The sequence below is a fragment of the Saccopteryx leptura genome, chromosome 1 (genome assembly GCF_036850995.1).
Source record: "Saccopteryx leptura isolate mSacLep1 chromosome 1, mSacLep1_pri_phased_curated, whole genome shotgun sequence".
NCBI lineage: Eukaryota > Metazoa > Chordata > Mammalia > Chiroptera > Emballonuridae > Saccopteryx > Saccopteryx leptura.
The window spans coordinates 283,813,668-283,833,293 of record NC_089503.1 but is presented as its reverse complement, the minus strand read 5'-3'; the positions used below and the strand labels follow the sequence as shown (position 1 = coordinate 283,833,293).

At 36.0% G+C, this 19,626-nt stretch overlaps 1 protein-coding gene across 1 annotated transcript in view; it reads right to left on the bottom strand.

The window, feature by feature from the left end:
* The window catches only part of SLC15A5 (solute carrier family 15 member 5), a 129,845-nt gene that overhangs the window by 60,766 nt on the left and 49,453 nt on the right, over positions 1–19,626 (bottom strand). The window contains 1 exon segment of the mRNA XM_066361130.1: positions 4,389–4,577. Coding sequence (XP_066217227.1) covers positions 4,389–4,577 — 189 coding nt within the window.

Below are 19,626 nucleotides of genomic sequence, written 5' to 3'. Positions count from 1 at the left end.
CTTTTTCTTTTTTTTAACTGATGCGTCTTAAGCATCTTGAGCAGCCTCATGTTTATTGTAGATACTTACACAGTATTTTAGAATAAATAAACACAGGCTAAGAGTTAAGACATATACTGCTATAATTAAGACAAACTTTGAAAGTTTTCTGTTTTTTGTTTACTTGTTTGTTTTTTGTAGATTATATCCAATGCATAGCATGGCTTAGTAGAGTAGAAAATATCCAATGAAATTTGGGGAGTGATCCATTGTACTTCTTTTATTTATTTTTTAAATTAATTTTAATGAGGTGACATTGATAAATCAGGGTACGTATGTTCAGAGAAAACATCTCCAGATTATTTTGACATTTGATTATTTTGCATACCCCTCACCCAAAGTCAAATTGTCTTCTGCCACCTGCTATCTGGTTTTCTTTGTATCCCTCCCCTCCCCTCCCCCACCTCCTCCCTCTCCTTCTCCCCTCGTTACCATCACATTCTTGTCCATGTCTCTGAGTCTCCTTTTTACTTCTTATTTCATGTCATCAATGCAGTATATTGTCAGTAATATGAATAATATATTTTTATTGTACTCAAATAGAGATAGCTGTAGATATTATTCATTCACTTGTTTATTCAACTAAATATATATTTTTAAAGTTTTACTTATTGATTTTAGAGAGAAATGTTGACTTATTGTTACATTCAATTATACATTCATTGGCTGATTTTTGTATTTTCTGACTAGGGATCAAACCTACAACCTTGTGTGTTGGGTGACCCTCCAACCAACTGAACTACCTGGCTAGGGCCCTCAACTAAATATATTTATTGCTTCTTACCTTGTACATGCACCTTTCAGCAAGAAAGAACACAAGACTGAAAGTATAAATAGGAAAGATAAGAATCTTGGCTTCAAGACTGTATATTTTCATGGTGAGAGACAGGCAATATAACACACACACATAAATAAGATAATTTCAGATTCTGACAAGTGCTCCAAAATCAGAATAATGGACTGGGCAGTGACAGGATGACCAGGGAAGCCTCTCTGAAGAGATGATCTTTGAGAAAAACTCAATTAGGAGGAGCCAGCCACTTGAACACAGAGAAAAGGAGATTCTAGGTAGAGAAAAGAGCAAGAATAAAATCCTTGGGTCAAGGGAAGGAATGTTATAAAGTTTAGTTGAAGTAGTGCTGAGACTAAATCCTGTGGAGTTTTATTGACCAATTAATTTTATCTCCAAAATCCTAATATAAAATTTTAAGCAGGAAAATGATGGGACTTATGTATTAAAAAGAGCACAATAGTTCTAAAAAGAGAGAGAGAGAGAGAGAGAGAGTTATGGAGGGACAGGACAAACAAGAACAGTCAGGAAGGGAGAGAGATGAGAAGCATTAACTCATAGTTGTGGCACCTTAGTTGTTTATTGATTGCTTTCTTATATGTGCCTTGACTGGGGTGGGAGAGTAGCTCCTACCAAGCCAGTGACCCCTGGCTCATTCAGAGACTTTGGACTTCAAGCCAGTGACCTTTTGACACAACCAATGACCATGGGGTCATATCTATGATCACAAACTGAAATTGGCAAACCATTGTTCAAGCTGGTGAGGCCATACTCACCTTGGGGTTTCTAACCTGGATCCTCAGAATCCCAGGCTGACACTCTATTCATTGCACCACTGCCTGGTCAGGCAAAAAGAGCATGATAACTCTTTTGAAGAGAACAAACTCATGGAGCAAGAGAGGATGCAGGAGACAAATTAAGAGGCTCTGATAGACTTGGTACCAGAAAATAGGCAGAGAACAAGAGACAGTGAGACATGATTAGATTTGGATTGTATTTTAGAGTAAAGATTAAGATTTGCTGTTGGATTGGAGGTGAAAAATAAGAAAAAAGGGATCATGAATGACTCATTTGAGAAAGACCCAGTTCTGCTCACACTGCCAGGTCTCCTGGTGTTTGAGTTGTAGTCATTGTGGTAGAAAGAGCTATGTGCTGTACTTGAGCCTTGAGTCTGAGTCTGGCACTATTAATTTATGTGGAAGACAATAACAATAATTTCACATATTATAGATGCTAATTATTGTGTGCTATCTATAAACTACTAGACACTCTGCTTTTTCCTTTACATAATATATTTCACTTAGTCCTTACAAAAACCTTCCCCATTTTATAAATGATGAGAAAGACTCAGAAATGCAGGATAATTTTGCCAAGGTCACACAACTAGTCAGTGGCAAGACTGGATTTGAATTCAGATCTGTCTTACTTTAAGATCACATATATTAGTCATTATGTTGTACTGCCTTCCAGAAGAATACTTCTTTATTTTATTGTTCAAAACACTTTTACTTTTTTAAAAATATTTTTTCTTTTCTTTTTTTTAAAATTCAGTGAGAGGACAGGAGGCAGACAAACTCTTGAATGCGCCCCAACCAGGATCTACCCAGCAAGCCTAGAAGGGGGGGATGCTCTGACCATCTAGGGTGTTGCTCTGTTGCTCAGCAACAGAGCTCTTCTTAGTGCCTGAGGCAGAGGTGATGGAGCCATCCTCAGTGCCTGGGGCCAACTCACTCCAATCGAGCCATGGCTTCAGGAGGAAAAAGAGAAAGAGAGAAAGAGAAAGAGAGAGAAGTGAGAAGGGAAAGAGTGGAGAAACAAATAGGCACTTTTCCTGGGTTCCCTGACTGGGAATTGAACCTGGGACATTTACACATGGGCAGATGTTCTACTACTGAGCCAACTGGCCAGGGCCAAAATACTTTTTCATATTTTATATCATTTAATTCTCAAGGAGTAGTTCATATTCTTATTGATTCTTACACTGATTCTGTGATATAAGGAATAATTATAACTATTTCCCTTTTAAAGATCAGAAAGGTAAAACTTAAAGGTTAAATTAATTCTCAAGATCACCCCTTTAGTCAGTGACAAAACTAAAAATTGAAACAAAGTCTTGTGGTCCCTATCCCATGACCACAATAGTGGGTAAGTCAGTTGACTTAATTGGACCTCAGTTGCCTGATAAATAAATGAGGGAGGGCTGATCTAAGTGATATATATCACATAATCTGCTTTTTGTGTATTGAACCAGTATTGTTGTATTGTCAGAAATTTCCTGACTGTATTCCTTATCACCTTTATTTATTACCTTTCTTCCTATTTAGACTACAAAATTTTGGCTAACTACTTCCAACAGTTTTCTGGAAACAACATCAGAGAAGTTAAAAATATTTGTGTAGTGGCATTTTTATACTTTTGTAGTCTTCATAGTGTCAAAATATATTTACATCTTTGAATCTCATAAAATAATTTATTCACGAAAAATATATGCAATGAGATGATCTAAAATTATAAAAAAGAAGTCTCAGACACATGTATAACTATAATTATACTAACTTAATTTTATTTTGACATTTTGCAGTGAATTGCTTTGGTATACATATGTCTATGTGTGTAAATATATATATATCTTTATCAAATATATAGTTAATAAATTTGAAAATAATTTTGAAGGTAATAGAGTAATTGATGTTTTTAGACACAAGTGAAATGATTAGAATGATCATTTAAGATGATTACTCTAAAGGTCATATGCTTAGGAGATAGATTGTAAGAGATATTGAAAGTAAGAAGAGAGCAAGGAAGTTATAAAAATAATCTTGGTAAAGTAAAACTGAGCTTGAGTTATAATCAGAGCTCCCACTTCAGGGAAATATAAGGAAAGTAGAAATATAAGACAAAAAATTACAATAAAACACACACATACACACACATTATTGTTTTTCAAGAAGTCATTGAAATATTTTGATGAGTTTTAAAGTCACTAGTTAAGTTAATAACAGCAATCTAGACAATCCAGAAAACCCTTAATATTTAATAAAGTTATTCTGAAACTGTTTTATGAAACACTAACAATCACACTTAATTTAGTGTAATTTAATTTAAATACATTGAGTTATCTGCAATATTGCCTCGCATATTCATTTCATTTGCATGTTCATAGACTCTCAAAGTAAATTCTAGATGTTGTTTTTGGAGACAGTAGATACGTGAATTTGTCTGTGAGTGAGAGGGAGGGAGGTGGGAAGTAGAGGGGTAAAAGTTCAACTGAGTGTACTGGCCTTTTCTTCTAGGATTTGCAAAGTGTTTTTCTCCTCTTCTGTATCTGATCAAATGGTTACTGCTTTTAACGAGGTTAGTAAATCTTTTATTTTACTTACATTCAGGTAGAATTAATAATTATTTTGTATGTGATAGAGAAATGAAAAAAAACTCAACATTAAAAAAATAAGAGGCTGATAAATAGGCTTGTCTTGAAACATGGGGAACTTCGAGGCAGTGAATAGATTGCTTGAGGCAATGTGGTCTGAGACTCCATATTGATAGAATTGTTACTCACAGGCTGGGTTTACCAATGTTTCAGCCAGTCCAAGTAAAATGTACTGAAGTACCAGGTGGAAACAGAGCATGGAGGAAATGGTGAGAACTTGGCCTGAAAGAGGCTGCTCCACTGGAGGGAAGTGTTTTCTATGTATTTCAAGGAAGCCAGCCACCATCACAGATGATGCAACAGAAAGATTTCCAATGACTGAAGGAAAAGAATGCAAAAGAAAAAAAATTAAAGAGCGAGACCTCAATCAGTGCAAGTGGCCATGGCATTTCTTACACATTGACTGTAGACAAAGTTTCCTCAGTATTTTTTTAGCCCTGAGGATATTTGGGTGCCTGCTCACTGTGCTTTCTAGGCTGTGGTGGCATTGCCTCCCTATTCCTGATTTACTCATTATATGGCCTCTGGTAAGTTATTTAACCTCATTCTTACTTTCTTCCACTTTAAGAGAGGGTTAATAATACTTAGTGTGTAGGGTAGCTATGAGATTTAAATAAGATAATGTACTGGCATTATAATGGTTCCTGGTAGCAATTAATAGCAATTATTACTAAAGATAAAATAATAGTTTTGAACTTTTTAGACAAAATATCATTTTTGATAAGTTTTTTAGCTATAGAGGAATCAAAAATAATTTGGGGGACATTTAAAATAGTATCTCTTCATAAGATTTTAAAAGTAAAAATTTGTTTGAAATAACCTAAAAGCATTATCAGTCTTCAGTTGTCTGACATTTCTTTAATCTTTGAAGAAAAAATAAAACAGCTATTGGAGAATTAAAGACTAAAAACTTCTATTTAGGAAAAAAATATTAAAGGTGAATGAATGAGGTAAAGTGTATAAATAGCAGCAATTATTCAAATAGTGATCCAGCTTTTTCTTTTACTTTTTTTTTTTAATTTTTTTATTTATTTATTTTTTTAGATTTTATTTATTCATTTTTATTAGAGAGAGAGGGAAGAGAGAGAGAGAGAGAGAGAGAACAGGGGGAGGAGCAGGAAGCATCAACTCCCATATGTGCCTTGACCAGGCAAGCCCAGGGTTTTGAACCGGCGACCTCAGCATTCCAGGTCGACGCTTTATCCACTGCGCCACCACAGGTCTTTCTTTTACTTTTAAGGAATTATCTAGGACATTTTAGTTGAAAATGATTGGGTTTTGTTAGGTTTTTCTACAGTTTATACCCACTGCAACCATTTCATTTCTCAATTTATCATCCATATTACTAGACTAAATTCCATTGCTAAAGCATAGGTAAAATTTAGCTTAATAAAATTTATTTGAAATTTAGAGATAGTCACATTTTGCTAAGTTGTATAAAATTTCAGATCAGACAAAGTTTCAACTCAAAAAAGTCAATCTTAATACTTAAATAGCTTAGTGTTTGTTTTGGTTGATAGAGAAACTAGTAGGTAAATTTTTTATTATATCTCAGCATTAGAATGTGCCTATAAAGTCTGCTCTTTACTGAGTTCCCAAGAAGTAGAAGGCATTAAAAAAAGGGAGGAAATTTTAATAAAAGTTAGAAAATTTGAGGGATTTTTAGATTATTATTTTAAATTGTTTTATGAAGGCTTATTCAAGTGAAGTAAAAATTTTGGTTTTGTAAACAGTTCATATAAAAAGACACGAATTTCAATATTATCTACCTTTAAACTCAAGTTCATCACATAATTGCATTTACCTAGATTACTTGATATATTACATACTCATCAGAAAGACAACAAATATATCAATTCTGTTTTATATTTACTGTATACTTGCTATATGCAAGGCATTTTACTAGATGTAGTGAGAGGTATAAGATGAAAAATATCTATTTTCAGTTATTGTAGACTTATATTCTATCAGGGAACATAAAAAAAGAACTCATTTCTAGTTGGAGAGGTGAGTGGAATCATTTTATGCTTTAAAGGAGAAAGATTTGCTATGAAGAGGTGAAGGTAGCACAAATAACATGAGCAAAAGTACAGAGTTGTGAATGTCAGACAAATTTTCAGAATGGTGAGAAACTCAAGTTATTAGAAATCAGGGGAGAAGCTAGATTGGGGTCAGATCATAAGAGGCATCTAATATATTTTTAAGGAATTTTGAAATTACCCTGAAGGTACTAGAATCATTGAAAATAACAGACACAAGTGAAATGATTATAATTGTCATTTAAAATTATTACTCTGAAGGCCATGTGTTGGCTGGTAGAATAGGAAAGATATTGGAGGATAGAAGATAAGAAGTTAAAATAATCTTGATAAAGTATAATGGGGCCTGAAAGTACAATCAGGACACCCACTTCCAGAAAATATAGAGGGCACAAACACAAGATATAATAGATTCCACTAATAAAACCATAGCATCTATAAAGAACAAAATGACATTAGATGTCAATGTTGACTATGAGTCCAGGTGATTGGGAAGATGGAAGTGACAACCATATAAATAAAACCCACAGTAGACATGGAGAAAATGAATTTGATTTTGAATTAAGTCAGAGATACAAAAGCATAATCTAAAGAGCAGTGCTCAGAAAACAATTGTAAATTTGAGTCATGGGTCAGAGGATTGGTTGAGTCAAGGGAGAAAGATTAATGAATCATCTACATAAAGTTGGAATTTAAAGTCAGGTAAAAATAAAAAAAAATGATAGAAGATGGAAAGAAGAGAACATCTAAATGCCTTCAAACATATTTTCATTTAGGAGCAAGAAAGAAAAAGAAGTAAAACTATGGAAAGGAAGGTCAGAAAAATAGATAATGTCTAAGGAAAAATTTCAAAGAGTTGAGTACACAAAGTGGAACTTGATCATTTTACCTAATTCTTCTTCACTCTTCTGCATTATCTCATCCAGTATCTTTATGTACTTAAGGCAGAAATCTGGGGTCCCTTCTCTTTTCCCATACCTTCAAATATATTATTAAATTCTCTAGATTTTATTTCCAAAATATATTGTAAATTTCCTTGCTTCTCTCCATAGCCACTGACATCACAAGACAAATCATAATTTTTTTTTCTTGTTTTGAAGCTGGAAACGGGGAGAGACAATCAGACAGACTCCCGCATGCGCTGGACCGAGATCCACCCGGCACGCCCATCAGGGGCGATGCTCTGCCCACCAGGGGGCGATGCTCTGCCCCTCCGGGGCGTCACTCTGCCACGACCAGAGCCACTCTAGCGCCTGGGGCAGAGGCCAAGGAGCCATCCCCAGCGCCCAGGCCATCTTTGCTCCAATGGAGCCTTGGCTGCGGGAGGGGAAGAGAGAGACAGAGAGGAAGGGGGGGGGTGGAGAAGCAAATGGGCGCTTCTCCTATGTGCCCTGGCTGGGAATCGAACCCGGGTCCCCCGCACGCCAGGCTGACGCTCTACCGCTGAGCCAATCGGCCAAGGCCGACAAATCATAATTTTTAACCCACACAATCTGCAACAACATATTAAATTCTGGCCTTCCTATTTCCATTCTTGCCCCACCTATAACCTATTATACACCTAACAGTCAGGATTATCTTATGGAAATGCAAATTCAATGTTACTGTTTTGGTTACATTCTTTCTATGGATTTCCATACAATTAGGATGAAATCCAAAATCTTGAGGAGTGTCATCAGAGAAATGGTGGCGTGAGAGATACTACTCATCTCTCCTCTTGAAATTTCAACAAATATATGCAGAGAAAAACCCCCAGATGAACCTGAAATATACACACATTGGATAGACAAAGGTATGATCGCACAAGAAGGTGGGCCAAAGCACAGAAGAAAAAATAATACCAGGGGACTGAGTTTTTCTCCTTCCTCACGAACCTGAGGGAGGGAGGCACTGTTTGCACAGGCTTTGTCTCAGACCCGGAGGAGCCGGAAGGAGAAGGAGGATGACCAAGAACAGAAAGCAGGGCTGCTTCCTGGCATCTGCTGCACCTGTGATTGCAGGGCTGAATTATTACAAGCAGGGACACACACAAAGCCTCTGGCAAACTCCTAAGAACTGCAGGTGAATAACTTGTGGAGGACTGCCCACAGGATACTGGGGTGTGCCTGATTTGACCACACAACAGGCACAATTTAGCCTTGTGGTGCCAGATGCTCCTGATCTGGAGTCTGAGCACCACAGGCTCTGAAGCTTGGACATGGGCTTGCTGGAGGGAGTCTCGTGTGTATAGATGGGAAGCCCCTGATCTGTGATCTCTGCTGCAGCTGCTCCTGAAACTTGGGGACACCAGCTTGTGGCACACAACCCTTGCCCTGCCCAGGGCTGTGCTTGGATTGCTTAGAGTGATATCAGAGGAGAGACTGGACTTTGTCACCCCAGCCTCCTAATTCTTCATTGCTTCCCTTGCTGTGAAAACAGTAGTGGTGGCTAAGTCTCCAGCTGCTCTCTCCTGTGAGAGGTGGTGGCACCTGAAAACTAGATCCCCTGCTTTGTTGGGAAATGGGGGAGGGCCCTGGAGAGTCCTGGGTGGCCAGTACCAGTATCATAAAGTTGCAAAACCTTAGCAACAAGATCTTCCTACCAATGTGACAACCCTTCCTTCATAATTACAAAGGCGAAAGCTAAGCCTTTACAGAACACCCAAGAATCTCGCAGAGGCAAATCTTGTAGTGCAGTACCCTTGCCAGAAAAAGAAATAATTATCTCTTATTGGGGTTATTAACAATACCACCAGCAAATGCCATCAAGGAAAAAAAATCAAATATAGATATAAAAGACAAATGTAGGTCAGATAGATGATAAAAAATCTCCAGGAAAATATCTCAACTACATGGAAACCTTAGAGCTTAATGACAGATAATTCAAAATTGAAGCTCTAAAAGCACTCAATAAGATACAAGAAAACACTGAAAGGCAATTTAGTGAGCTCAAAAAACCAACTTAATGAACAAAAAGAGTACTTCACCAAGGAAATTGAAACTATAAAAAAAGAACCAAACAGAGATGAAAAACTCAATCCACCAACTGAAAAATAGGTAACAAGCTTAGCCAATAGAACAAGCCAGATAGAGGAGAGAATCAGTGACATTGAAGACAGGCAACTACAGATACTACAGAGAGAAGAAGAGAGAAACTCATGAATTTAAAAAAAACATGAGAAAGCCCTACAAGTATTGTCTGAATCCATCAGAAAGAGCAGCATAAACATAATAGGTGTATCAGAAGGAGAAGGGAGAGGAAATGGAATGGAGAACATATTCAAACAAATAATAGATGAGAACTTCCCAAGCCTGTTGAAAGAACTAAAGCCTTGAATTCAAGAAGCAAACAGAACACCGAGTTATCTTAACCCTAACAAACCTACTCCAAGGCACATCATAATGAAATTGGCACAAACCAATGACAAAGAAAAAAATTCTCAAGGCAGACAGGGAAAATAAAAATACAACATATAAAGGAAGGCCCATTAGATTATCAACAGATTTCTCAGCAAAAACTCTACAAGCTAGAAGAGAGTGAACCCCAATATTTAAAGATTTGAAAGAGAGGAACTTTCAGCCAAGAATACTATACCCATCAAAGCTATCCTTCAAATATGAAGGAGAAATAAAAACATTCACAGATACAGAAAAGATGAGGGAATTTATTACCAGAAAACCCCCAGTTCAGGATATACTAAAGGGTTTTTTTTTGACCAGACACACACACACAAAAAAACAAAACTACAAGTTAAAGCTCCATCAAAATTACAATAAAAACAAGATTAATCTATGACAAACAAACAACAAAAAAAAGGAAGAGGACAAAGATTAACAGTAGCAAAGGAGGATGGAGTGTAGAAGCACTCATGAGATAATGTACTACATAAAAATGATATATATGCTTTCTATTACTTAATGGTAACCACCCCTGAAAAAACCAACACAGAAGTACATGGCTTGAAAAAAGAAGTAATAGAGAAAAGAAGTATGGATTACAACCAAACAAAAACAAATGATAGAAAAATGAAAGAGAAGAACCAAACAAGATACAAAACTATCAAAAAACAATATATAAAATGGCAATAGAAAATCCTCAAATGTCAATAATTACACTAAATATAAATGGATTGAACTCACCAATAAAAAGACACAGAGTAGAAGAATGGATTAAAAAAGAAAATCCAACTGTATGCTGCCTACAAGAAACACATCTAAGCTACAAGGATAAAAACAAATTCAAAGTGAAAGGTTGAAAAACAATAATCCAAGCAAATAACACCCTCCAAAAAAGCAGGTGTAGCAATACTCATATCTAACAATGCTGACTACAAGACAGCAAAGGTAATCAGAGACAAAAATAGTCATTTCATAATGTTAAAGGGGACATTGAATCAAGAAGACTTCTTAATATATATGTACCAAACCAAGGAGCACCAAAATATATAAGACAGTTACTGACTGACCTAAAAATAAAAACCGACAAAAAATACAATCACACTTGGAGACCTCAATACACTGCTGATGGCTCTAGATAATTCATTCATCCAAACAGAAAATCAATAAAGAAATATTGGCTTTAGCCTGACCTGTGGTGGCGCAGTGGATAAAGCGTCGACCTGGAAATGGTGAGGTTGCCGGTTCGAAACCCTGGGATTGCCTGGTCAAGGCACATATGGGAGTTGGTGCTTCCAGTTCCTCCCCCCTTCTCTCTCTCTGTCTCTCCTCTTTCTCTGTCTCTCTCTGTCTCTCCCTCATCGCTCTAAAATGAATAAATAAAAAAATTAAAAAAAAAAGAAATATTGGCTTTAAATGAAACACTAGAATAATTGGATATGATAGACATCTACAGGACATTTCATCCCAAAGTGCCAGAGTACACATTTTTTTCTAGTGTACATGGAACATTCTCAAGAATTGACCATATGTTGGCCACAAAAATAACATCAACAAATTCAGAAAAATTGAAATTATACCAAGCATATTTTCGAATCATAAAGCCTTAAAACTAGAATTCACTGCAACAAAGAGGTAAACAAATCCACAAAAATGTGGAAACTAAACAACATACTTTTAAAAAAAAGAGTGGGTCAAAAAAGAGATAAGGCCCTGGCTGGTTGGCTCAGTGGTAGAGCGTCGGCCTGGCGTGCAGAAGTCCCGGGTTCGATTCCCGGCCAGGGCACATAGGAGAGGTGCCCATCTGCATCTCCACCCCTCCCCCTCTCCTTCCTCTCTGTCTCTCCCTTCCCTTCCCGCAGTGAGGCTCCATTGGAGCAAGGATGGCCCGGGCGCTGGGGATGGCTCCTTGGCCTCTGCCCCAGGCGCTAGAGTGGCTCTGGTCGTGACAGAGCGACGCCCTGGAGGGGCAGAGCGTTGCCCCCTGGTGGGCGTGCTGGGTGGATCCCGGTCGGGCGCATGTGGGAGTCTGTCTGACTGTCTCTCCCCGTTTCCAGCTCCAGAAAAATACAAAAAAAAAAAAAAAAAAAAAAGAGATAAGCACAGAGATCAAAAGATAAATACAGACAAACGAAAATAACAATACAACATATCAGAATCTCTGGGATGCAACAAAAGCAGTAAAAAGAGGAAAGTTCTTATCATTACAAGCCTATATGAACAAAGAAGAGAGAGCTCAAGTAAACCACTTAACTTCACATCTTAAGGAACTAGAAAAAAAAGAACAAAGACAACCCAAAACCAGCAAAAGAAAGGAAATAATAAAAAATTAGAGCAGAAATAAACAAAATAGAGAACAGAAAAACTATAGAAAAATTAATAAAACAAGAAGCTTGTTCTTTGAAAAGATCAATAAAATTGACAAACTCTTGGCAAGACTCACCAAGGAAAAAAAAGAAAGGACTCATATAAACAAAATCCAAAATGAAAGAGGAGAAATCACCACAGACATCATAGCTATACAAAGAATTATTTCAGAATACTATGAAAAACTGTATGCCACTAAATTTAACAATATAGAAGAAATGAATAAATTTCTAGAACATTACAATCTTCCTAGACTGAGTCATGAAGAGGCAGAAAGCCTAAACAGACCCATAAGCAGGGAGGAAATAAAAACAACTATAAAAAACTTCTCAAAAGTAAAAGTCCAGGCCCAGATGGCTATACTAGTGAATTCTATCAAACATTCAAAGAAGACTTGGTTCCTATCCTACTCAAAGTCTTCCAAAAAATTGAAGAAGAAGCAATACTACCAAACACATTTTATGAGGCCAACATAACCTTCAGACTAAAACCTGACAAGGACAGCACACACAAAAAAACTACAAACCAATATCTCTATGAACACAGATGCTAAAATATTAAACAAAATACTAGCAAATCGGCCCTGGCCGGTTGGTTGGCTCAGTGGTAGAGCGTCGGCCTGGCGTGTGAGAGTCTAGGTTTGATTCCTGGCCAGGGCACACGGGAGAAGCACCTATATGCTTCTCCAGCCCTCCCCCTCTCCTTCCTCTCTACCTCTCTCTTCCCCTCCCGCAGCCAAGGCTCCATTGGAGCAAAGTTGAGCCGGGCACCGAGGATGGCTCTGTGGCCTCTGCCTCAGGTGCTAGAATGGCTCTGGTTGCCGCAGAGTGACGCCTAAGATGGGTGGAGCATTGCCCCCCGTGGGCATGCCGGGTGGATCCCGGTTGGGCGCATGCGGGAGTCTGTCTGACTGCCTCCCCATTTCCAACTTCAGAAAAAAAAAATACTAGCAAATAGAATAGAACACATTAAAAAAATAATTCATCATGATCAAGCGGGATTTATCGTAGAATTATAAGGATGGTTCAACATACATAAAACGATCAACATAATACACCATACCAAGAAAACAAAGAACAAAAAGCATATGATCTTATCAATAGATGCAGAAAAGGCATTTGATAAAATACAATATCATTTTATGTTTAAAACACTTAACAAAATGGGTATATAAGGAAAATATCTCAATATAATAAATGCCATCTATGATAAACCATCAGCTAACATCATATTAAATGGCATAAAACTGAGGACTTTTCCCCTAAGATCAGGAACAAGACAAGTCTGTCCATTCTCTCCACTCTTATTTAATGTAGTGCTGGAAGTTCTAGCCAGAGCAATCAGACAAGAGAAAGAAATTGGGAAAGAAGAAGTAAAGGTTTCACTTTTTGCAGATGATATGATCCTGTACATCGAAAACCCCAAGGACTTCACAGAAAGACTACTAGAAACAATAAACCAATACAGTAATGTTGCAGAATACAAAATTAATATACAAAAGTCCATTGCCTTCCCATATTCCAACAATTAAACATCAGAAAATGAGCTCAAAATAACAATCCCCTTTGTGGTTGCAACAACAACAAAAAATACCTAGAAATAAACATAACAAAGAATGTAAAAAACCAATATAATGAAAACTAGAAAAGATTGTTAAGGGAAATAGAAAAGATATAATGAAATGAAAAAATATTCCTTGTTCTTGGAGAAAAAGAATAAATATAGTCAAAATTACTCTATTAACCAAAGCAATATACAAATTTAATTCAATTCCCATCAAAATTACCTCATTTTTTAAAGAAATGGAACAAAAAATTATTAGGTTTATATGGAAGTATAAAATACCCCGAAGAGCGAAAGGAATCCTAAGAAAAAAGAACTAAGCTGGAGGCATTACAATACCTGACTTCAAATTATATTATAGAACCACAATAATCAAAACAGTATGGTATTGGCAGAAAAACTGACACTCAGACCAATGAAATAGAATAGAAAGCCCAGAAATAAAACCACATGTATATGGTCAAATAATTTTTGATAAAGGGGCCAACAACGCACATTGGAGAATAGAAAGCCTCTCACCAAATGGTGCTAGAAAAACTGGAAAACCACATGCAAAAGAATGAAACGACTACAGTTTGTCCCCTTGTACTAAAATTAATTTAAAATAGATCAAAGACCTAAATATAAGACCTGAAACAATAAAATTACATAGAAGAAAACATAGGTACTATACTCATGGACCTTGGTTACAAAGAGCACTTTATGAATTTGACTCCAAAGACAAGGGAAGTGAAGGCAAAGATAAATGAATGGGACTACATCAGACTAAGAAGCTTCTGCACAGCAAGAGAAACTGACAACAAAACAAACAGACAGCCAACAAAATGGGAGATGGTATTTTCAAACAAAAGCTCATATAAGGGACTAATATCCAAAATATACAAAGAACTTATAAAACTCAACTACAAACAAACAAACAATTCAATAAAAAATTGGAAGAGGAAAAAAAAATTGGAAGAGGATATGAACAGACAATTCTTCCAGGAAGAAATACAAATGGCCAACAGATATATGAAAAGATGCTCATCTTCATTAGCTATTAGAGAAATACAAATCAAAACTACAATGAGATACCACCTCACACCTGTTAGATTATCTATTATCAACAAGACAGGTAATAACAAGTGTTGGAGAGGCTGTGGAGAAAAAGGAATCCTCATTCACTGTTGGTGGGAATGTAAACTAGTACAACCACTATAGTAGAAAGTATGGTGGTTCCTCAAAAAATTAAAAATAGAACTACCATATGACCCAGCAATCTCTTTACTGGGAATATACCCCCATAACTCAAAAACATTGGTATGTAAAGACACAAGCAGCCTCATGTTTATTGCAGCATAGTTCACAGTGGCCAAGACATGGAAACAATCAAAAAGCCCTTCAGTAGATGATTGGATAAAGAAGATGTGGTTCATATATACTATGGACCAGTAGTCCCCAACCCCCGGGTCACGGACCGGTACCAGTCTGTGGGCCATTTGGTACCAGTCCACAGAGAAAGAATAAATAACTTACATTATTTCCATTTTATTTATATTTAAGTCTGAACGATGTTTTATTTTTAAAAAATGACCAGATTCCCTCTGTTACATTCGTCTAAGACCCATTCTTGATGCTTGTCTCGGTCATGTGATACATTTATTCATCCCACCTTAAAGGCTGGTGTGTGAAAATATTTTCTGACATTAAACCAGTTTATGGCCCAAAAAATGTTGGGGACCACTGCTATGGACTAACATGCAGCCATAAGAAATGATGACATCGGATCATTTACAACAACATGGATGGACCTTGATAACATTATACTGAGTGAAATAAGTAAGTCAGAAAAAACTATGAACTATATGATTCCATACATAGGTGGGACATAAAAATGAGACTCAGGGACATGAACCAGAGTGTGGTGGTTACCCGGGGTGGGGAGGGAAAAAGAGGGTTTGGAAGGAGAGGAGGGGCACAATAAAAACTAGATAGAAGGTGACGGAAGACTATATGACTTTGGGTAATGAGTATGCAACATAATCAAATGTCAAAATAACCTGGAGATGTTTTCTCTGAACTTATGTACCCTGGTTGATTAATGTCACACCATTAAAATTAATAATAAAAAAAGCCCTCAATGGCAATACAAAATTCTCAAGTGTCTATAACTCCACTGAATGTAAATGGATTGAACTGACCAATACAGAGGCACAGAGTAGCAGATTGAATCAAAAAGCAAAACTCAACAATATGCTGCCTTCAAGAGACACTTCTAAGCTACAAGGGTAAAAATAAATTCAAAGTGAAAGGTTGGAAAATGATTCTGCAAGCAAATAATATCCAAAGAAAAGCAGGTGTAGTTGTATGCATATCTGACAATGCTGACTACAAGACAACAAAATTAATCAGAGACAAAGATGGACATTTCATAATGATAATGAGGACATTGTATCAAAAAGACATAACATTACTTAATATATATGTACCACACCAAGGAGTACCAAAATATATAAGACAACTACTAACTAATCTAAAAGTGCAAACTAAAAAAAAATATAATCATAATTGAAGACCTCAATACACCATTGATGGCTTTAGATCATTCATCCAAACAGAAAATCAATAAAGAAATATCGGCCTTAAATGAAATACTAGAACAAATAGACATAATAGACATCTACAGGATATTTCATTCCAAAACATCCGAGCATATGTTTTTCTCCAGTGCACATGGAACATTCTCAAGAATAGAACATATACTGGGCCACAAAACCAACACCAAAATATTCAGAAAGATTGAAATTATACCAAGCATATTCTCTGATCATTAGGCTTTGAAACTAGAATTCAACAGCAAAAAAGAAGAAACACACCCACAAAAATGTGGAAATTAAACAACATACTTCCAAAAATTGAATGGGTCAAAGAAGAAATAAAAGGAAATCAAAGGATATATACAGAAAAATGACTACATGACATATCAGAATCTTTGGGATGCAGGAAAAGCAGTAATAAGAAGGAAATTCATATCATTACATGCTTATATGAAAAAGCAAGAGAGAGCCGAAGTGAACAACCTAACATCACATCTTAAGTAACTAGAGAAAGAAGAACAAAGGCAAACCAGAACCAGCAGAAGAAAGGAAATAATAAAAATTAGAGCAGAAATAAATAAAATAGAAAACAGAAAAACTATAGAAAAATTAATACAACAAAGAGCTAGTTCTTTGAAAAGATCAATAAAATCAACAAACCCCTGGCAAGACTCACTAAGGAAAGAAGAGAAAGACTTATATAAACAAAATCCAAAATGAAAGAGGAGAAATTATCACAGATATTATAGATATACAAAGGATTATCACAGAATACTATGAAAAATTATATGCCACCAAATTCAACAATTTAGAAGAAATGGATAAACTCCTAGCACAATACAATCTTCCTAGACTGAATAAGGAAGAAGTAGAAAGCCTAAACAGACCCATAAGCAGGGAAGAAAAAAAAACAACTATCAAAAATCTCCCCCAAAATAAAAGTCCAGGGCCAGACGGCTATACTAGTGAATTCTATCAAACATTCAAAGAAGAAGTGGTTCCTATCCTACTCAAAGTCTTCCAAAAACCTGAAGAAGAAGCAATACTTCCAAACACATTTTTTGAGGCCAGCATAAGACTCATACTAAAACCTAGTAAGGACAACACACAAAAAAGAAAACTATAGACCAATATCTCTAATGAATACAGATGCAAAAATCTTTTTTTTTCCCATCCTACTGGTTGATTTTTTTAAACTGAGGTATTTTTTTTTAGATTTTATTTATTCATTTTTTATTGAGGAGAGAGAGAGAGAAAGAAGGAGAGAGAGAGAATAGGGGAGGAGCAGGAAGCATCAACTCCCATATATGCCTTGACCAGGCAAGCCCAGGGTTTCGAACCGGTGACCTCAGCATTCCAGGTCGACACTTTATCCACTGCACCACTGCAGGTCAGGCCAGATGCAAAAATCTTAAAGCAAATACCAACAAATCGAATACAACAACACATCAAAAAAATAATTCATCATGATCAAGTGGGATTCATCCCAGAAACACAAGGATGGTTCAACATATGTAAAACAATTAATGTAATACAACATATCAACAAAACAAAGAACAAAAACCATATGATCCTATCAATAGATGCAGAAAAGGCATTTGATAAAAGACATCCTTTTATGTTTAAAACACTCAACAAAATGGTATAGAAGGTAAATACCTCAACATAATAAGGGCCATTTATGACAAACCATCAGCTAATATAATACTAAATGGTAAAAAACTAAAAAAATTTTCTCTAAAACCAGAAACAAGACAGGGCTGCCCACTCTCTTTACTCCTATTCAACATAGTGCTGGAAGTTCTGCCAAAGCAATCAGATAAGAGGAAGAAATAAAAGGCATCCACCTTGTGAAAGAAGAAGTAAAGGTTTTACTTTTTGCAGATGATATGATCCTGTACATAGAAAACCTCAAAGACTCCACAAATAGACTACTAGAAACAATAAACCAATACAGTAAGGTTGCAGTATACAAAATTAATATACAGAAGTCTATTGCTTTTTTATATGCCAACAATGAAACCTCAGAAAAATAACTAAAAAAAAAAATCCCTTTTGCAGTAGCAATAAAGAAACCCCAAAATACCTAGGAATAAACATAACAAAGAATGTAAAGAAGCTATATACTGGGAACTACAAAGCATTATTAAAGGAAATTGAAAAAGACACAATGAAATGGGAAAAATATTCCTTGTTCTTGGATAGGAAGAATAAATATAGTTAAAATGGCTATATTACCCAATGCAATATACAAATTTAATGCAATTCCTATCAAAATTCCAGTGTCATTTTTTAAAGAAATGGAACAATAAGTCATCAGGTTTATATGGAACAATAAAAAACCTTGAATAAGCAAAGTAATCCTAAGGAAAAAAAAATGAAGCTGGAGGCATTACAATACCTGACTTCAAATTACATTATAGAGCCACGATAATCAAAACAGTATGGCATTGGCAGAAAAATAGACACTCAGACCAATGGAACAGAATAGAAAACCCAGAAATAAAACCACATATATATGGTCATCTTTGATAAAGAAGCCAAAAACACACAATGGAGAAAAGAAAGCCTCTTCAATAAATGGTGCTGGGAAAATTAGAAAGCCACATGCAAAAGAATGAAACTTGACTACAGTTTATCTCCTTGCACAAAAATTAATTCAAAATAAAACAAAGAACTGAATATAAGATCTGAAACAATAAATTACATAGAAGAAAACATAGGTACTATACTTATGGACCTTGGTTACAAAAAGCACTTTATGAATTTGACTCCAAAGGCAAGGGAAGTAAAGGCAAAGATAAATAAATGGGACCACATCAGACTAAGAATCTTCTGCACAGCAAAAGAAACTGTCAACAAAACAAACAGGCAACCAACTAAATGGGAGATGATATTTTTAAACAACAGCTCAGATAAGGGACTAATATCCAAAATATATAATAACTCAGAAAACTCAGCAACAAACCAACCATCCAATAAAAAACGGGAAGAGGACATGAACAGATACTTCTCCCAAGAAGAAATACAAATGGCCAATAGATATATGAAAACATGCTCATCTTCACTAGCTATTAGAGAAATTCAAATCAAAACTACAATGAGATACCACCTCACACCTGTTAGATTAGCTAATATCAATAAGACAGGTAATAACAAGTGCTGGAGAGGCTGTAGAGAAAAAGGAACCCTCATTCACTATTGGTGGGAATGTAAATTAGTGCAACCATTATGGAAGAAAGTATGGTGGTTCCTCAAAAAATAAAAATAGAACTACCATATGACCCATCAATCACTCTACTGGGTATATAACTCCCAAACTCAAAATCATTTGTATGTAAAGACACATGCAGCCCCATGTTCATTGCAGCATTGTTCACAGTGGCCAAGACATGGAAACAGCCAAAATGCCCTTCAATAGATGACTGGATAAAGAAGATGTGGTACA